A 13,267-nucleotide genomic window follows, 5' to 3' on the forward strand; every position below is an offset into this window, starting at 1 on the left:
ATCATGTCACGGTCCCCTCCCAACTCGATTGACGATCTCGACGTTCAAGGTGGAGCCGAAGAACATCGAAAGCACGACCAGAAGGAAGCCGTCAAACGAAAGGCTGAATTCGAGAAGAGTCTCAAAGGATTAGGATTCAAGTCGTCGGAGCGAAGAACGTCGATCGAGAGGATCGAAGCCAAGTTCAAGAAGAACGAGGGATTCGGATTTTACAACAATCGAAACTGGCGGGAGATTCAAGCGACGATTGAACGGCAGAAGGTAATGCAGGCATTGGAGAAGGAGCCGGTTAGACAATCGAGGTTGATCAACAAATGGGACCTTTCGAACAAGTACCTCAACGTCAAGGAGCTGCAGGTGAGCTTTGAACTTTCCCTCTTTCTTTTCCGCTCAGGATCTCTTTTTTGACTCACAGTTGATTTTGTGACGCAGACTGTCGTACAGGGGAGATTAACGATGATTGCCAATACTGAGAAGACTATTGTGGGGTTCGTCGAAGCGAGTGGAGTCAACGAGACGGTCGAAAACGAATGGATCGACATGTTTGAATGGATTCAATCGGTCGAGAATTGGACTCGGTTGATGGAGGATGACATCTGGTACTGTATCGATGCTGTACAGGCGTACCTCTTCATCGACTTCAAACAGCGTCTCGGCGTCAGTACGGTCTTCACGATTTTAAACTCGAATCGAAACTGACGCTCTTTCTCCTTCCGTCGCTCACTCTCGCAGAATCCGAGTTCATTCCGTCTCTACCTCGAATCGGACGAGATCACTCCCGAGAAGGTACTCGACAAGATGGGTCTATCGAAAGGACCTCGCCTTCGACGCCCTCCTGCAAACTCGGTCACTCCTCCTCAACGCCGCGCAACCGCATCGATCAATCCTCCGACTGTATTGAGGCCGCCTCGATCCCGCACTGCTCCTCAGCAATCGACGACCGGTTCGACCTCGGAACAAAAAGAGCGAAATCGAATCGTTGACGGTGCGAGACGATTCTTCAGGCGGGGTGACTCCACGTCGAGCAGTCTCACGCACTCTCGACGTCACCTTTCACCTCGTCAACTCGTCCTCTATGGTGGTGGCTTCGAGTGAAGAGCGAAATTTTGATCCTTTGTGAGTTGTTTTCCTTTCTTGAGCTTCTTTCTCGTTCCGTCGCTGACTCTCTCGTCTTGCGAAGGCTAGTATCGATCAGCTGATTTCCCGGGCCGTAGCGCACGTTCGTCTCCAGCGTGACTTGTCAATTCAGCCTCACCCTCGTTCGCGCTCAGTTCGCAAGTGCTCGGTTCGCTTCACTCAATCCGCTAACAGACCTCTACCCTCAGCTCTCTCTCGCTCTTCGCTCTATCCCTCGATCCAGTATCTCGATGTGGACACGGCAGACTCTCGCTGAATTCGACGTCGAAAACCTCGCTCAACGTCTCAAGGACAAAGATCTCCGCACTGCCGCTGAACGTCACCTTCAAGTCAAACGGAGCCTCGCGGCACTAGGTCTGAGGACTGATCAGTGTGAACAAGCTATTCAACAGCTCGAAGCGAAGTTTGACGGTCATCCCGGTTGGGTGTTTTACGACGACAAGAATTGGGAGAAGGTGCAAAAGTCGGTGCAGAATCTCCAGAGTGCGGTGGCGCAGATTCCAGACAAGAGGGAGGTTGTCAAAGTGATGGCGAGCTTGGGAGCACACGAAGCAATCCTCGAGGTTCGAGATCTTCAGGTAAATTATTCACGGCAAATAAACGAGGATCTTTCTTGCTGACTCGGATGGTCTCGCACAGGGTCCCATTCAGGGAAGGGTACGACGGATCGACGCGTTCGCAAAGGAGATCATGGGAGCTATCAGAGTGAGCAAAGTCGAAGATACTATCACGGAAGAATGGAGTAGAATGCTCGAATCGATCCAATCCGCTTCGAATTGGAAAGCCTTGCGGAACGACGTTCATTGGTACATAGTCGAGGCTGTCGCAGAATGGGTCGCTAGGAACTTCAAGCAGCGACTGCTACCAGTAGGTATCGTCTTGTTTCGTTGCGATTGCGAAAAAAAGCTGATCGTTCGCTGTTTCGAGTAGAATCCGAAATTCCTTTGTCAGCACCTCGAGCTTGAAGAGATCACTCCGAGGGAGGTACTCGAGAAGATGAGATTGCCTGAGCTTCGACCCCTGCATGCTTTCACGCCTCCTGCTCTACCACCGGTTCAATCTCGTCGTCCTGGACCAGAGATGATGGAAGTGAGAGATGGACGGGGATTCTTCCCAAATACCGAAGCTTTTCTCAGGAGGGAAAGATCCACAATGATGAGTCTCGAGCAGTCTCATCGTCACTTGTCGTTTAGACAACGGATCATTTACGGAGGAAGTCTTTGAATCGAAATTGTTGTCTCGCTTTCGTTTTCTTGTTCCTACTTTGTCCACCTCCTCGATGTTTATGTGTGTCCTTTGCCTGAATTCTACTGTTATAAAGCTTCTGTATGACTGCGAAATCAGATCCGAGAGGGACAGAAAGAGAGTTTGATGAGCGAAAAAGAGTCATAGCTTGAGGAGACTCGCTAGCTTCTTCCTTCTCGAAGCTCGAGATGGGATCGTGCTGACAGACTCAGCGCTATCGCATCTCTCGACCGCTCAGTCGACAAGTCAACGAGTCCTAGCGGTCGAAAGCTGTCGATAGGTCCAGCGCTTTTTCGCTCGCTTGGGAACAAATTTGGTCCTGGTTTTGCCGGCATCTCAATGACGAGGGACATCTAGAGGTGAAGCGAGTTGTCATGAGCTCCGACTGTAAGGAAGTCGACGTGAAGAATGGCATATCAATCCAAAGCTCGCCAACTTGCAAGAGCTTTTTCGTCGTTGCTTTCTCATTTCGCTGCGAGGCTTTGGCAAGCTCAATACTATTGCCATGATCTCTCTCTCAATCACTCCATCGTGCTGCTACCGAGACACAACAGAAGCTTGTTCCACGATAGCTCAAGCGACGAGAGTTAGACTTCGCAAGACTCGGAGGAAAACGAGGCTCAAGAAACGGCATGAACTGCTCTCCGTTCACGCACTGACTCACTCTGCTCGTCTCTCGAGGATCGTCTTGACGTCCAATGCTTGAACAGCGTTTGAAGTGAGTGACTTGAACGAACTCGTGCGAAAAAGCTCAAAAACGTTCGAAGGCGATTTTCCGTTTTCCCCTCTACTTTGTTAGGGCTTCTACGTAGGAGCTGTCTCCTCAGCTTCCAGGTGAGTAAGCTGCTCCTTGCAGGATCGAATTTCGCTCTCCCCCGCTCGTAATTTCGGAGAAGTTGAGGAAGCTAACGGTACCCCTCTCATTCTTCTCCTTCCTTCACACCCTTCATTCGGTTGATCATCTCACAGAACAGTCTACGAATAGAACGAACCGACAGCTCGACCAGACGTTCCCCTTTTCCTCTCCCCCTCCACTTCCAAGCCGCAACTCTCATCCTTTGTTCTCCCCCCCCTCCCTCGGCTCACCTACCCTCTCGAAGCACTCGATAACTCGACTAGCAGCTCTACAATAGTGTAGGATGGCGACAAGTACTCGTTTACGATCCCTCGACACTGTCAATTTGCGTTCATCTACGCCACCAGCTTGTTCCTCTCCGACGAAACGCAGCAGTACTACGAGTCCAGCATTAGATCAAGATCGAGTGTTGAGGACTAAATTATCGAACGTAGAGCGGGAAAGGGAGCGGGAAGTGATTAGCCTCGTTTCGAATGTTGAGGCACTTCACGACCCTTCGACTCCACCAGAGTCGTACGAGGGGAACGAACGTAACAGTAGCATGGGAGGGAAAGAGAACGAGCAGGGAGAATACGAGGGAGCGACACAAACGGCGACGGCGGAGAGACAGACGAGGGAATTGGGTCAGTTGTCGTATCAGGCTCAGAACTTGCTCGCGAGGTTGTGCAGTCAACATCCGTGAGTCTCTCCTCGCCTTGATCAGATTGGTCGAATGTACTGGAGCGGACAACTTTCGTTTGTTTCACAGAGCTTCCGAATACAATAACCTGAAACGAGCTGTCGCCGCTGCTCCCCTCGGAGGACACCTTCAGCAACAATCACAAGGAGGCGTTCAACATGTTCATCCTCCGATGCCTCCCTTCCGTCACGCTCACAGCGCGGATCCATTCTCTTTACCGACTCAATCTCATTCGCATTCTCGTCCCGTCGTCCCTCTCGCTCGAACGGCGAGTGCTGGCGCTCTACACACGCCTCAACCTATACGAGCTCCTGCTCCTCAAGTCGCCGCGAGAACTCCTCAATCGAGTTCGAATCCTCCTCGTTCGACTTTGACGCCTTCCCTAGCTCGAGTCAACTTCGAATTCTCACTCAATTCTCAACCCACGACTTCGGCGACCCCGGTTCAAGTCGAACAAACGAGTGCGGCGGATAAGAAAACGGTAGAAACGATCTTGGACGATTTGATCGAAGGTGAACCGGTCAAAGTTGTCGAACGAACTCCGACGAAAGTTGTCGTTTCCGAAACGATTCCGACTCAACCTCAACCTCCGAATCAGAACAACGGGCGATCTGATCTACTACCGGGGATGCAGATCGTGAATGGCGTACCCGTTAAGACTAGCGTTTCTCATCCAATCAAGTGAGCGCTTTCTCTCTTTTCGAGCTTGCGCACGAGATATTCACTCCGTCGCATACTCTACAGTATCTCGCCACTCGTACCTCCCGAGTTGTTACCTTATTATTCGAGTTCTGTATTCTCTGCATCTTCCTCCTCATCTTCGTCGTTATCGTCTCTCGCTTCCGTCTCTTCTTCGAACTCGTTCCTCCTCGACCCTCGACCCTCCGGCGATCTCCTCACTCTCATCACTCCCGTCTCGAACGGTACCTGTCCACTTCCACCTCCGATTCGAGCATCGTCGCTCGTCCAAGCTCAACGTCCAGCGAAGATCGGAAACTTTATGCTTTCTTCTTGCCCGGGAAAGAAGGTACGAATGAATGGCGAATCGCTGAAAGGTGGAAGAGGTGCGATCTGTCGAGATGTCAAGTTGGATCTTCAGAGGGCGAAAGACGAAGGAGTTAGAATGGTCGTTTGTTGTCTCGATGATTCAGGTGAGTTCTCTTCCTTAGTCGAGTAGATCGCTCCGATCAGCCACTGATTCTGAACGTTGTTGTAGAGTTGGCGTTCCTCGGCACTCCCTTTTCCGAGTATTCTGCCGCTTGCGAATCCCTCTCTCTCCAAATTCTCCGAATCCCGATGGTAGAAGGTTTCGCCCCATCCTCTCCCGCTTCTCTCGACGCTCAACTCGATCGACTCATCCGAAACCACACGCTCAAGGGAGAGAGCGTTCTCGCGCATTGTCGAGGTGGGATCGGACGAGCTGGACTCGTCGCGAGTTGCTGGATGATCAAAATGGGAATGGTTGCGACGAGGTATGGATTCGCGGAATTATCGGAGGGGGAGAAGGAATGGAAGGACGAGGATCCGATTAGGATTGTCGAGAGAGTGATCGATTTGATCAGGAGAAGGAGGAGGTGAGTCGAATTCGAGTCTCGCATCTCCGCTCGTGCTTAGTCGGAGAGTTCGCCTTCGAATGACCGCTGATGCGCTTCGAGTTGCGCTCACAGTGTCAAATCGATCGAAACGACTCATCAAGTGAAATTCCTCCTCGAATACATCGAATACCTTCAACGCAACGCTCGTATCGTATCGGCTTCTGATCTTACTCAACCGGAACACGTCTAGAACCTCCAGAGAACGTTATTGATCTTCCGTCAAGTCGTCAACTTTCCATCTTTATTCTTTTCGCAACTTCTTCTTCATTCGCATCTTTCGTTCGTTCGTGTCTGTTTATTGTTACTATCCTTTTCGTCCCTCGCACTACGTAGCTTTCTTTCCTCTTTCGCACTTTCGTATGTTTCGCTCGTTCGCTCGTTCGCTTTCTATCGTTTACCCTCCCTCTCTTTCACGAAATCCCTTTTCTTGCCTCTTGTTAGATACCCTCTCCGTCTTCCAGTTTTACTCGTTCTACCCCCTTTTCTTCGCAAACTCATCGTATTCCATTGCAGTCTCATCTTCTTACGAACCCGTCGTTTTTTCTCGTTCTCTCGAGTTTTTCGCTCGCTCATGCTGCTTGCGGCTGCTCTCGCTTCATCTCGATTCGTCAGTTCTGTATGTACAGTACTATTCTTGCATCGCGAGTAAGGCCGGGGTACGTCAATCTTCAACGTCTTTCGAACGAAAAACTTTTTCTTTCGCAGCGAAACTTCGAGTTACGACGCGAGTGACTGAACCCCAAATTGCTCGCTGCTTCTACCGTGTATTCCTGACTGAGATCTGAACATACGAACAGAATATAAGAGAATAGTGATTCTCGAATTGCATTGTCGTCGTTCGTTCGCTGTGAAATTGCCCTCTGTCCCTTTTTCTTCCGACACTCGACTGCTTTCGCCGCCTTCGGACCGTGTATCAGTACACCGTATCCGAGTGAGTATACTCTGCACACGATCACTCTCGATTCCCGATTGAGTTCCCTTTCACCACGAACTGACTATCTTTCCGTCTCTCTCCCTTCACAGCACTCGATAGACTTCACGAACGGCACTCGATTATTCCTAACTCAACTCTATACGACCTCTGACCAGCGACGTTCCGGTCACCCTGCGGGAATCGTTCGATTTCAGCCTAGTTGTTCAGTGAAATCGAAGCTCGTCACTCTCCAGTTTCAACACTCTAGACAGGTCGGGTCTTACTGTACGTACTATTGCACGATCTCACTCTGAGAACACGTCCTAATCACGCCTCTCTAAACTAGTGTGATCGCTCAGATCGCTCCTCCACATCTCCCCTCTTCGACCTCGGCCTCCTCGAGCCTTTACCGTGAAGACAGGAGAGGTGGATGGCACTCGTTTCTAGTATTACACCAACGACCTCGTTATACCCCGGTTCACCTTCGATTCACGCGAGATCGGCAGCCGATTCCCCTCCTTCGAATCTGAATTCGAATTCTCCACTCGTACGAAAGTTACCGTCTCCTCCTTCACCTGGATCGGCGAACAAGACTTCAAGCGGTCAGACTATGAGTGGACAACCTCAGACGAGGCGAGAAGGGTCTTCTGGATCGGGAGGAGGAGTTTACTCGAACAATTCGCAATTGACTCCAGGACACGCTTCGCGACAAAGCTCTTCGTCGTCATCCGCGAGTCTAGGATACGTCCATGGAGGAGGTTCGAGTCCGTCCTCGTCGGCAAACTCTGTACGGCTCCCCTCCCCTTCAACTTCTCCGTCTCCGCTACTTCCCCCTTCTCGTTCCGCTTCGACCCCTCCTTCAGCCTCTTCTTCGTCTCCCGCTCGACCTAGTGCGACATCTCTCCCGAATCAAAACTACCGGCAGCATCACCATCATTCGAGTTCGAGTTCTTCTTCGTCGACTCCGAGAATTCCTCCTTCATCATCTGGACAGCACTCCTCGTCTCAATCGACAACGACGAACTACATGCAGAACCCACAACTCGCTCATCCTTCTTTCGTTGGTCAAGCGTTCCCACCTTTCGCACCACCTCACGCGTTCGCCCATCCGGCTTTCCCTTTCGTTCCTTCTCCTCATCCCGCTTCTTCTTCTCCTCAAAACAACGGGAACAACTACGTCAGTTATTCTCCAAATGGTCAACTTACGCCGGGCGCGAGTGCCGAACAACAAAAGAGGTTACAGGCATTTCAACAAGCTCAATGGGCGAATCAAATCGAAATGTTGAGGAATCAACAACAGCAACAAGATGGTGAGCTCCTGTCCATGTTCAGTCGTGCTTCTACAGAGAGACTGACCGTGTGCAAGGGTTCAGGTCGAAAACGAACGACTTCTGGACCAGCGAGTTCTCCGACTTATTACACAACTCCCCTTCCTTATCCTCCTTCCCCTTCTCCTACCTTGCACAACTCTCATCAACAGCAACAATCGTATGCTTCTTTCCCTGCCGGAGCGATGTTACCTCACGCCAATGCGCACGGTTATCCAACTCCACCGGGAAGCGTCGAAGGAGTCGTTCGAGGAGGAGAATCGGGAGGTTCTTCGAGTGGAGGAAGTCGTGAAGGTGGATATCATCCTTATAGGAGAGATCACCACCATCAACATCACGCGCATGCGAAATCGTCGAGTTCGGAACGATCTTCTTCGACTCCTCGTTCAAATTCGACAACTCCTTCGACGAGTAATTCTTCACATCGAGCTCCGGCACCGAAACCACAATCTCATGGTCGTAACGAATCGTCTTCACAACCTTTCCCGAGTTCCCACGCTTCTTCACCTTCGATTAGCTCGGTTCGAAGCACTTCGACTCTCCCTCCTCCATCTTCCTCTTCTTCGACTCCTCAGATCTATTCTCCCGCTCGACCACGTACTCAAAGCTCAAACTCTTCCTCTTCCTCCCTTCATCGACCCCAGCAATACGAACCTCTCCCAAACTCTTCGCCTGGAAATCGTTCGAGAACTACTTCGTTCGAATCGAATCGATCGACAACTCCTCAACCTCCTCAAGGACAAAGTCAGAATCGACCGAGACCGTCCCCTCTAGGAGGTACTCATCAACCTTTACCGGTCGATAGCGATGAGGAAGAGAGTGAAGATGGAGGAGATTCGGACGACACGGCAGAGGCGACGTTGACGGTGAATACTAAGACGACGAATGGAGGAGTTAGTAGGAGTGCGACGATGACGACGATTAGAACGACACCGGCTGTCCAGGCTCCAACAACGAGTGTTGCGGTTGCGGGAGGAGGAGGAAAGGGAAAAGAAAAGGAGAAGGAGAAGGAGAAGAAAGGAATGGCTTCGAGGTTCAAGAAAGCTTTCGGAGGAGGAGGAGGAGGGAACTCGTCATCGTCGACTTCGACTACTCTCACGGAAGCCGAACTCGATGGAAGAGGACCGAAAGGAGGAGCGTTACAGGCGAAACCTCGTCGAAGCAGTGACAGCGTCAGTTCTTCCGAAACGAATCCACGTATCGGGGTCGGACATTACTCTCATCACGCTAGTCAACCTTCGATCGCTTCTTCTTCGAGTCGAATGACGCTCAATGGAGGAGGAGATGGAGATTCGACGAGGAAGGCACCGTCGAGTCGATTCCGTTTACTCAATTCGAAACTCAATTCCTCTACCGACAACATCTCGATCTCGTCAACGGTTTCTTCGGCATCGGTCATGATTCGAAAACTCGGACAGATGGGGAAACTCGCAAGAAGGAATAGTTTAATGGGGTTGACGAAAGCGTTCAAGAAAGACAAGAACAAGGGAGATGGAGAAGAGGGGGAGGTCGATCCGATCAAGTCGAAGAAGGACAAGAAATCGAAATCGGGAGCTTCACTCGCATCGGTTTCTCACGCAACGGCGGAAATCGAATCTTCTTCTTCACCTCGATCAAATTCGACGAATTCGAATGGAATGTCTCCGGCTGCGGCACTCGCGAAACGTCAACAGATGCATTACGCGGAACAAGAAGCGGCGGAAAGAGAAGCGATGGCGGAGAAATTGAGACTTCAACAACAATCTCAACATCAACGAACGGATTCGGATCTCGCTTCAGTCAAGAGTGGGAAGAGTGGGAGATGGGGAATCGGAAGGAGTAAGACGACGGACGATGTATCGGGAGAGAGAACGAACGCGATCGAAAAGGAAAAGGAGAAATTGAAATCCCGTTCGTCGAAGTTTGGTCGACTCGGATTCGGAGGAAGTAAGACGGATCTTCATCAATTGGAGGACGATACGGAATCGATCGCGGGAACGGAACGAGGTGGATCGGCGCTCGGATTGTATCGAGATGGAGGAGACGAAACTCCGAGACAGAGTCTGGAAGTACTCGCTCCACCGCAATCTTACGCGACATACGGAGGTGAACAAGTCAGGAGGGATTCGTCGAGTGACTACGAGCCGAGTTTGTATCGACAAGGAGCGACTCCTGCGAATTCATCGCAAGTTCGAGCTGTGAAAGGAATTCTCAAAGGTGAGTCTTCGCGAGTTTCAGTCTAGGGCTCTAAGCTGAATTCCGTCGTTGACCTGCAGGAGCTGGAACGTACTCTCAAGATCAATACGCTCGACCTCGACCTGGTTTCCATCGAATTCGAGCTTCTTCGTTCGACGCTCCTCAACAACAAGGTCGACCTGGTTCTCCCGGCAGTGCCGCTCTCGTCAACACGATTCCTACTCAAGCTCAAGTCGATGGTGTCGCTCATTCTTCGACGACTTCTCCTCGTTCCGACACTCACCCTCCGACTCTGACTGAACAAATTCACGATTCCGCTCTTTCTCGAGTCGGCGGCGAAACTCCCGGAGGAGCGATGTACGGTAATCCTTCGATGAACGCCTCTGCACCCGTCTTGACTCAATTCGCGGCTCAAACGGCGATTCGATCGAATTCAGCTCCGGGAGCGGTTGGGAGAAGGATCGCGTTCGCGGCGAATCTGAGCGTTCATACGACGTGGCCTGCGGCGATCTATGATAGGAGGGCGGAACCGGCGACGTGTAATCGATTGACGCCGACTTTGGCGCAACAGATTAAGGAGGAATTGAATTCTTTCAAAATGGTCAGTTTCTTTTCTCCCTGGAGCTTCTCTTTGCAGCTACAGCGACAGGAAGACTGACGATAATATGTTCTATAGGAGGAGATGGATGTACATCCTGAATCTCGCAAGCTTACTCATTTCTGTGAGTCTCACCCTCTGTTCCTCGCTCTCTTGCGAACTCGAGACTGACTCGTTCTCTCATGCGGTTTCAGTCGTTTAACCCACTTATGTACCTTAGCGTTCTTCGTTCTTCTTCCATCGTCGTTCTTTCCTCCAACGGTTTCGTTCTCGCCGTTTCTCTCGCGACATCTTTTCCCCAAAAATTCCACCCGATTTTCTCCTCCTTCTTCTCCCTTCGCAACTCGCTTATTCCTTGCCATTACTACTATTCACCTTGCACCTCTACTACTACTACTATCTCACCTTACTAGGTTGCTCTTATCTCTCTCCCCCTCATGTAGACTTACCCTTTTTCTCGATTCTCGTTTTTCCCTCTTTCGACGGACACTCTAACCTCGCTCGTTCGCATTTTTTTCGCACTCTATCTCTCTCTATATGGTCAACTCTCCCTCCTTCTTCACTCCTTGTGCTATCGTGGCCGTCGTCGTGTCAATACTCACTTAGAATGTCTCTTCGCTCGAAAACGAGTCGATCTCGAGTGACATTCTCAGCCGAGAGTTTTCTCACGAACAGTCGTGCGATTCAGCTGTGTAGATTTGTAAAACTTGAACTCGCAGCGGAAAGGAAAGACTTGGCAGAGATATCTCGCTGAGTCGGCGCCGAAGTTGAAGTTGCTTCATCGCCTCCTCCCTCTCTCTCTTTCTCTCCTCTCTTCAACCTCTTTCGACTCTCACTTTCGCTACTAGGAAGGACAGGAATGGCAATATCAACAACAACAGGGTCGTCTAGAACAAGGAGGAGATCCCGACTGAGTCTCATCGTCGTCGGTTTGATTTCATCTATTCCCTTGGCATCGAATGCTCGCTCGATCCGACCTCCACCACTTCATTCACGAGCTATCTCACACCCTTCACAACTATCTCACTACATCGTCCCCTCCTCCTCTTCGTCCGCCTCCTTGGAAGAACGCCTCCTTGCTCAGTCCCGAACGAAATGGACAAAGCGATCAATCAACAACACGGAGGAACGTCTACCTAGATGGGATGACAAGTTCTTACTCGCGTTCGAATCACACGATTTGGAAGAACCGGTCATCCTATCGTTGAGACCTTCGAAGGATTTGGTTCATCCGAATGGAATTAAATCGATCGAAAGACATTGGGATTCAGAGAAGGAGGAATGGACAACGATCGAGAGTAGGATAGAGAGGGAACAAGTGAAAGTTTATGAAGGATGGGTCTTGCGGAACGACGAGGATTTGTTGGAGAAATGGATTAGAGAAGAAGTGAGCGGAGTCGTGAGGGATTCGAGTAGGTGGAGAGAGTTTGCGAGAGGATGGGCACGGTTGAGCGTACATTCACAGGAGGAGGAGAACGACGGACGGCTGAAGGTACAAGGAGCGTTCGAACGGGATGGAGAAACGTTTACGATTCACTCGGCGGAAAGGTATCTTCGAACGAAGGACGAGCTCGATCCACTCCTCGAAGAACTTTCTTCGCAATTCGACAGACGAGGAGATAGTCACGTCAATCGGGATATCGTCATCGTCCGGGAACGAGAAGTCTTGTCGCCTTCGGAACGAATTCAGTTGATTCGAAAACGAGGTTTACCTCAATTACCCGATCCCGATACCCTCGAATCCACCTCTTCTTGCTCTCACGACTCGCTTTCCTTCAACACCGATCCTCTCAATCCAGTCCTCGCGAATGCCGTCGATCAATCAGTTTTCGCAGAATTTCACTCTCCCTGGATTCCCTTCCTCGGTCTCCCTTCTCCTTCCTCCTCGAATCCTTTCACTCCTCTCGACCGATCATCGACTTCTCTCACTCCTCGCTCCCATCGTCCTTCGATTCATCGTCGCCAATCGACAAGCGACATTTCAGGAGGATCCGGAACTTCGTCAAATTTCATCAATTCGATCGGACAAACTCAAGGCTGTCCGAAATCCGCCATGGTCGTCTTCCTCGGAGTCGCCGCTGATTGTACCTACGTCGAATCGTACTCCGGATCGACCGATACCGCTCGTCGACAAATCCTCGACGACATTAATCAAGTTTCGGCTCTTTATCAACAATCATTCAACATCTCGTTAGGAGTCGTTGAACTCGCCGTTATGGGTGCGACGTGTCCGACGAGTCAGAGTCAGGTCGATCCCCAGAACCCGTGGAATCTACCGTGCCTTTCGAGCGCTCCTGTCGGTGGCAGCGTTACGAAAAGCGACGCGATCGGAATCGATTTGAACTCGAGGTTGAGTGTTTTCAGTCAGTGGAGAGGAGATAAAGGTGGAGGAGACTCGGCGGGACTTTGGCATTTGATGACTGCTTGTCAAACGAGTTCCGAAGGTGAGTTTCTAGTTCTCCTTTCTTTCGTTCGTTGATGGTCACTGACTGTCGCTCGTCGATTGTACAGTCGGAGTCGCTTGGTTGGGTCAGCTGTGTCGAGTCGCCGCGACGAGTCAAGGAGGTCAAACGACGAGTGGAACGGGAGTTACCGTCATTACTCGAAATGAATGGCAAGTCGTCGCTCACGAAATCGGTTTAGGGTTAGGGTTAGGGTTAGGGTTAGGGTTAGGGTTAGGGTTAGGGTTAGGGTTAGGGTTAGGGTTAGGGTTAGGGTTAGGGTTAGGGTTAGGGTTAGGG

The 13,267-nt window shown here is 50.8% G+C and overlaps 5 protein-coding genes across 5 annotated transcripts; all 5 read left to right on the forward strand.

Moving 5' to 3' along the window:
• Nucleotides 1–3: 3 nt before the first annotated feature.
• JCM6883_005748 (uncharacterized protein) lies at nucleotides 4–1,095 on the forward strand (the record flags this gene model as incomplete). Its single annotated transcript, XM_076632646.1, has 3 exons — nucleotides 4–357; nucleotides 433–657; nucleotides 733–1,095. 3 exons carry the CDS (start codon nucleotides 4–6, stop codon nucleotides 1,093–1,095), a joined length of 942 nt encoding a protein of 313 aa, XP_076487444.1.
• A 272-nt stretch (nucleotides 1,096–1,367) lies between these two features.
• On the forward strand, nucleotides 1,368–2,361 carry JCM6883_005749 (uncharacterized protein; the record flags this gene model as incomplete). Its single annotated transcript, XM_076632647.1, has 3 exons — nucleotides 1,368–1,715; nucleotides 1,777–2,004; nucleotides 2,068–2,361. The coding sequence occupies 3 exons, from the start codon at nucleotides 1,368–1,370 to the stop codon at nucleotides 2,359–2,361; spliced, it is 870 nt and encodes a 289-aa protein (XP_076487445.1).
• A 1,160-nt stretch (nucleotides 2,362–3,521) lies between these two features.
• On the forward strand, nucleotides 3,522–5,702 carry JCM6883_005750 (uncharacterized protein; the record flags this gene model as incomplete). The annotated part of the gene is made up of 5 exons (XM_076632648.1): nucleotides 3,522–3,916; nucleotides 3,987–4,598; nucleotides 4,662–5,068; nucleotides 5,134–5,491; nucleotides 5,585–5,702. 5 exons carry the CDS (start codon nucleotides 3,522–3,524, stop codon nucleotides 5,700–5,702), a joined length of 1,890 nt encoding a protein of 629 aa, XP_076487446.1.
• A 1,153-nt stretch (nucleotides 5,703–6,855) lies between these two features.
• On the forward strand, nucleotides 6,856–10,728 carry JCM6883_005751 (uncharacterized protein; the record flags this gene model as incomplete). The annotated part of the gene is made up of 5 exons (XM_076632649.1): nucleotides 6,856–7,735; nucleotides 7,799–9,949; nucleotides 10,009–10,529; nucleotides 10,605–10,650; nucleotides 10,721–10,728. The coding sequence occupies 5 exons, from the start codon at nucleotides 6,856–6,858 to the stop codon at nucleotides 10,726–10,728; spliced, it is 3,606 nt and encodes a 1,201-aa protein (XP_076487447.1).
• Nucleotides 10,729–11,385: 657 nt separating this feature from the next.
• On the forward strand, nucleotides 11,386–13,267 carry JCM6883_005752 (uncharacterized protein; the record flags this gene model as incomplete). Its single annotated transcript, XM_076632650.1, has 2 exons — nucleotides 11,386–12,970; nucleotides 13,038–13,267. Coding segments are annotated over 2 exons (1,815 nt in total), but the record flags the coding sequence as incomplete, so codon positions are not given.

The sequence above is a fragment of the Sporobolomyces salmoneus genome (genome assembly GCF_050403485.1).
Source record: "Sporobolomyces salmoneus JCM6883 DNA, S_salmoneus_JCM6883_v1_ctg28, whole genome shotgun sequence".
Taxonomy (NCBI): Eukaryota; Fungi; Basidiomycota; class Microbotryomycetes; order Sporidiobolales; family Sporidiobolaceae; genus Sporobolomyces; species Sporobolomyces salmoneus.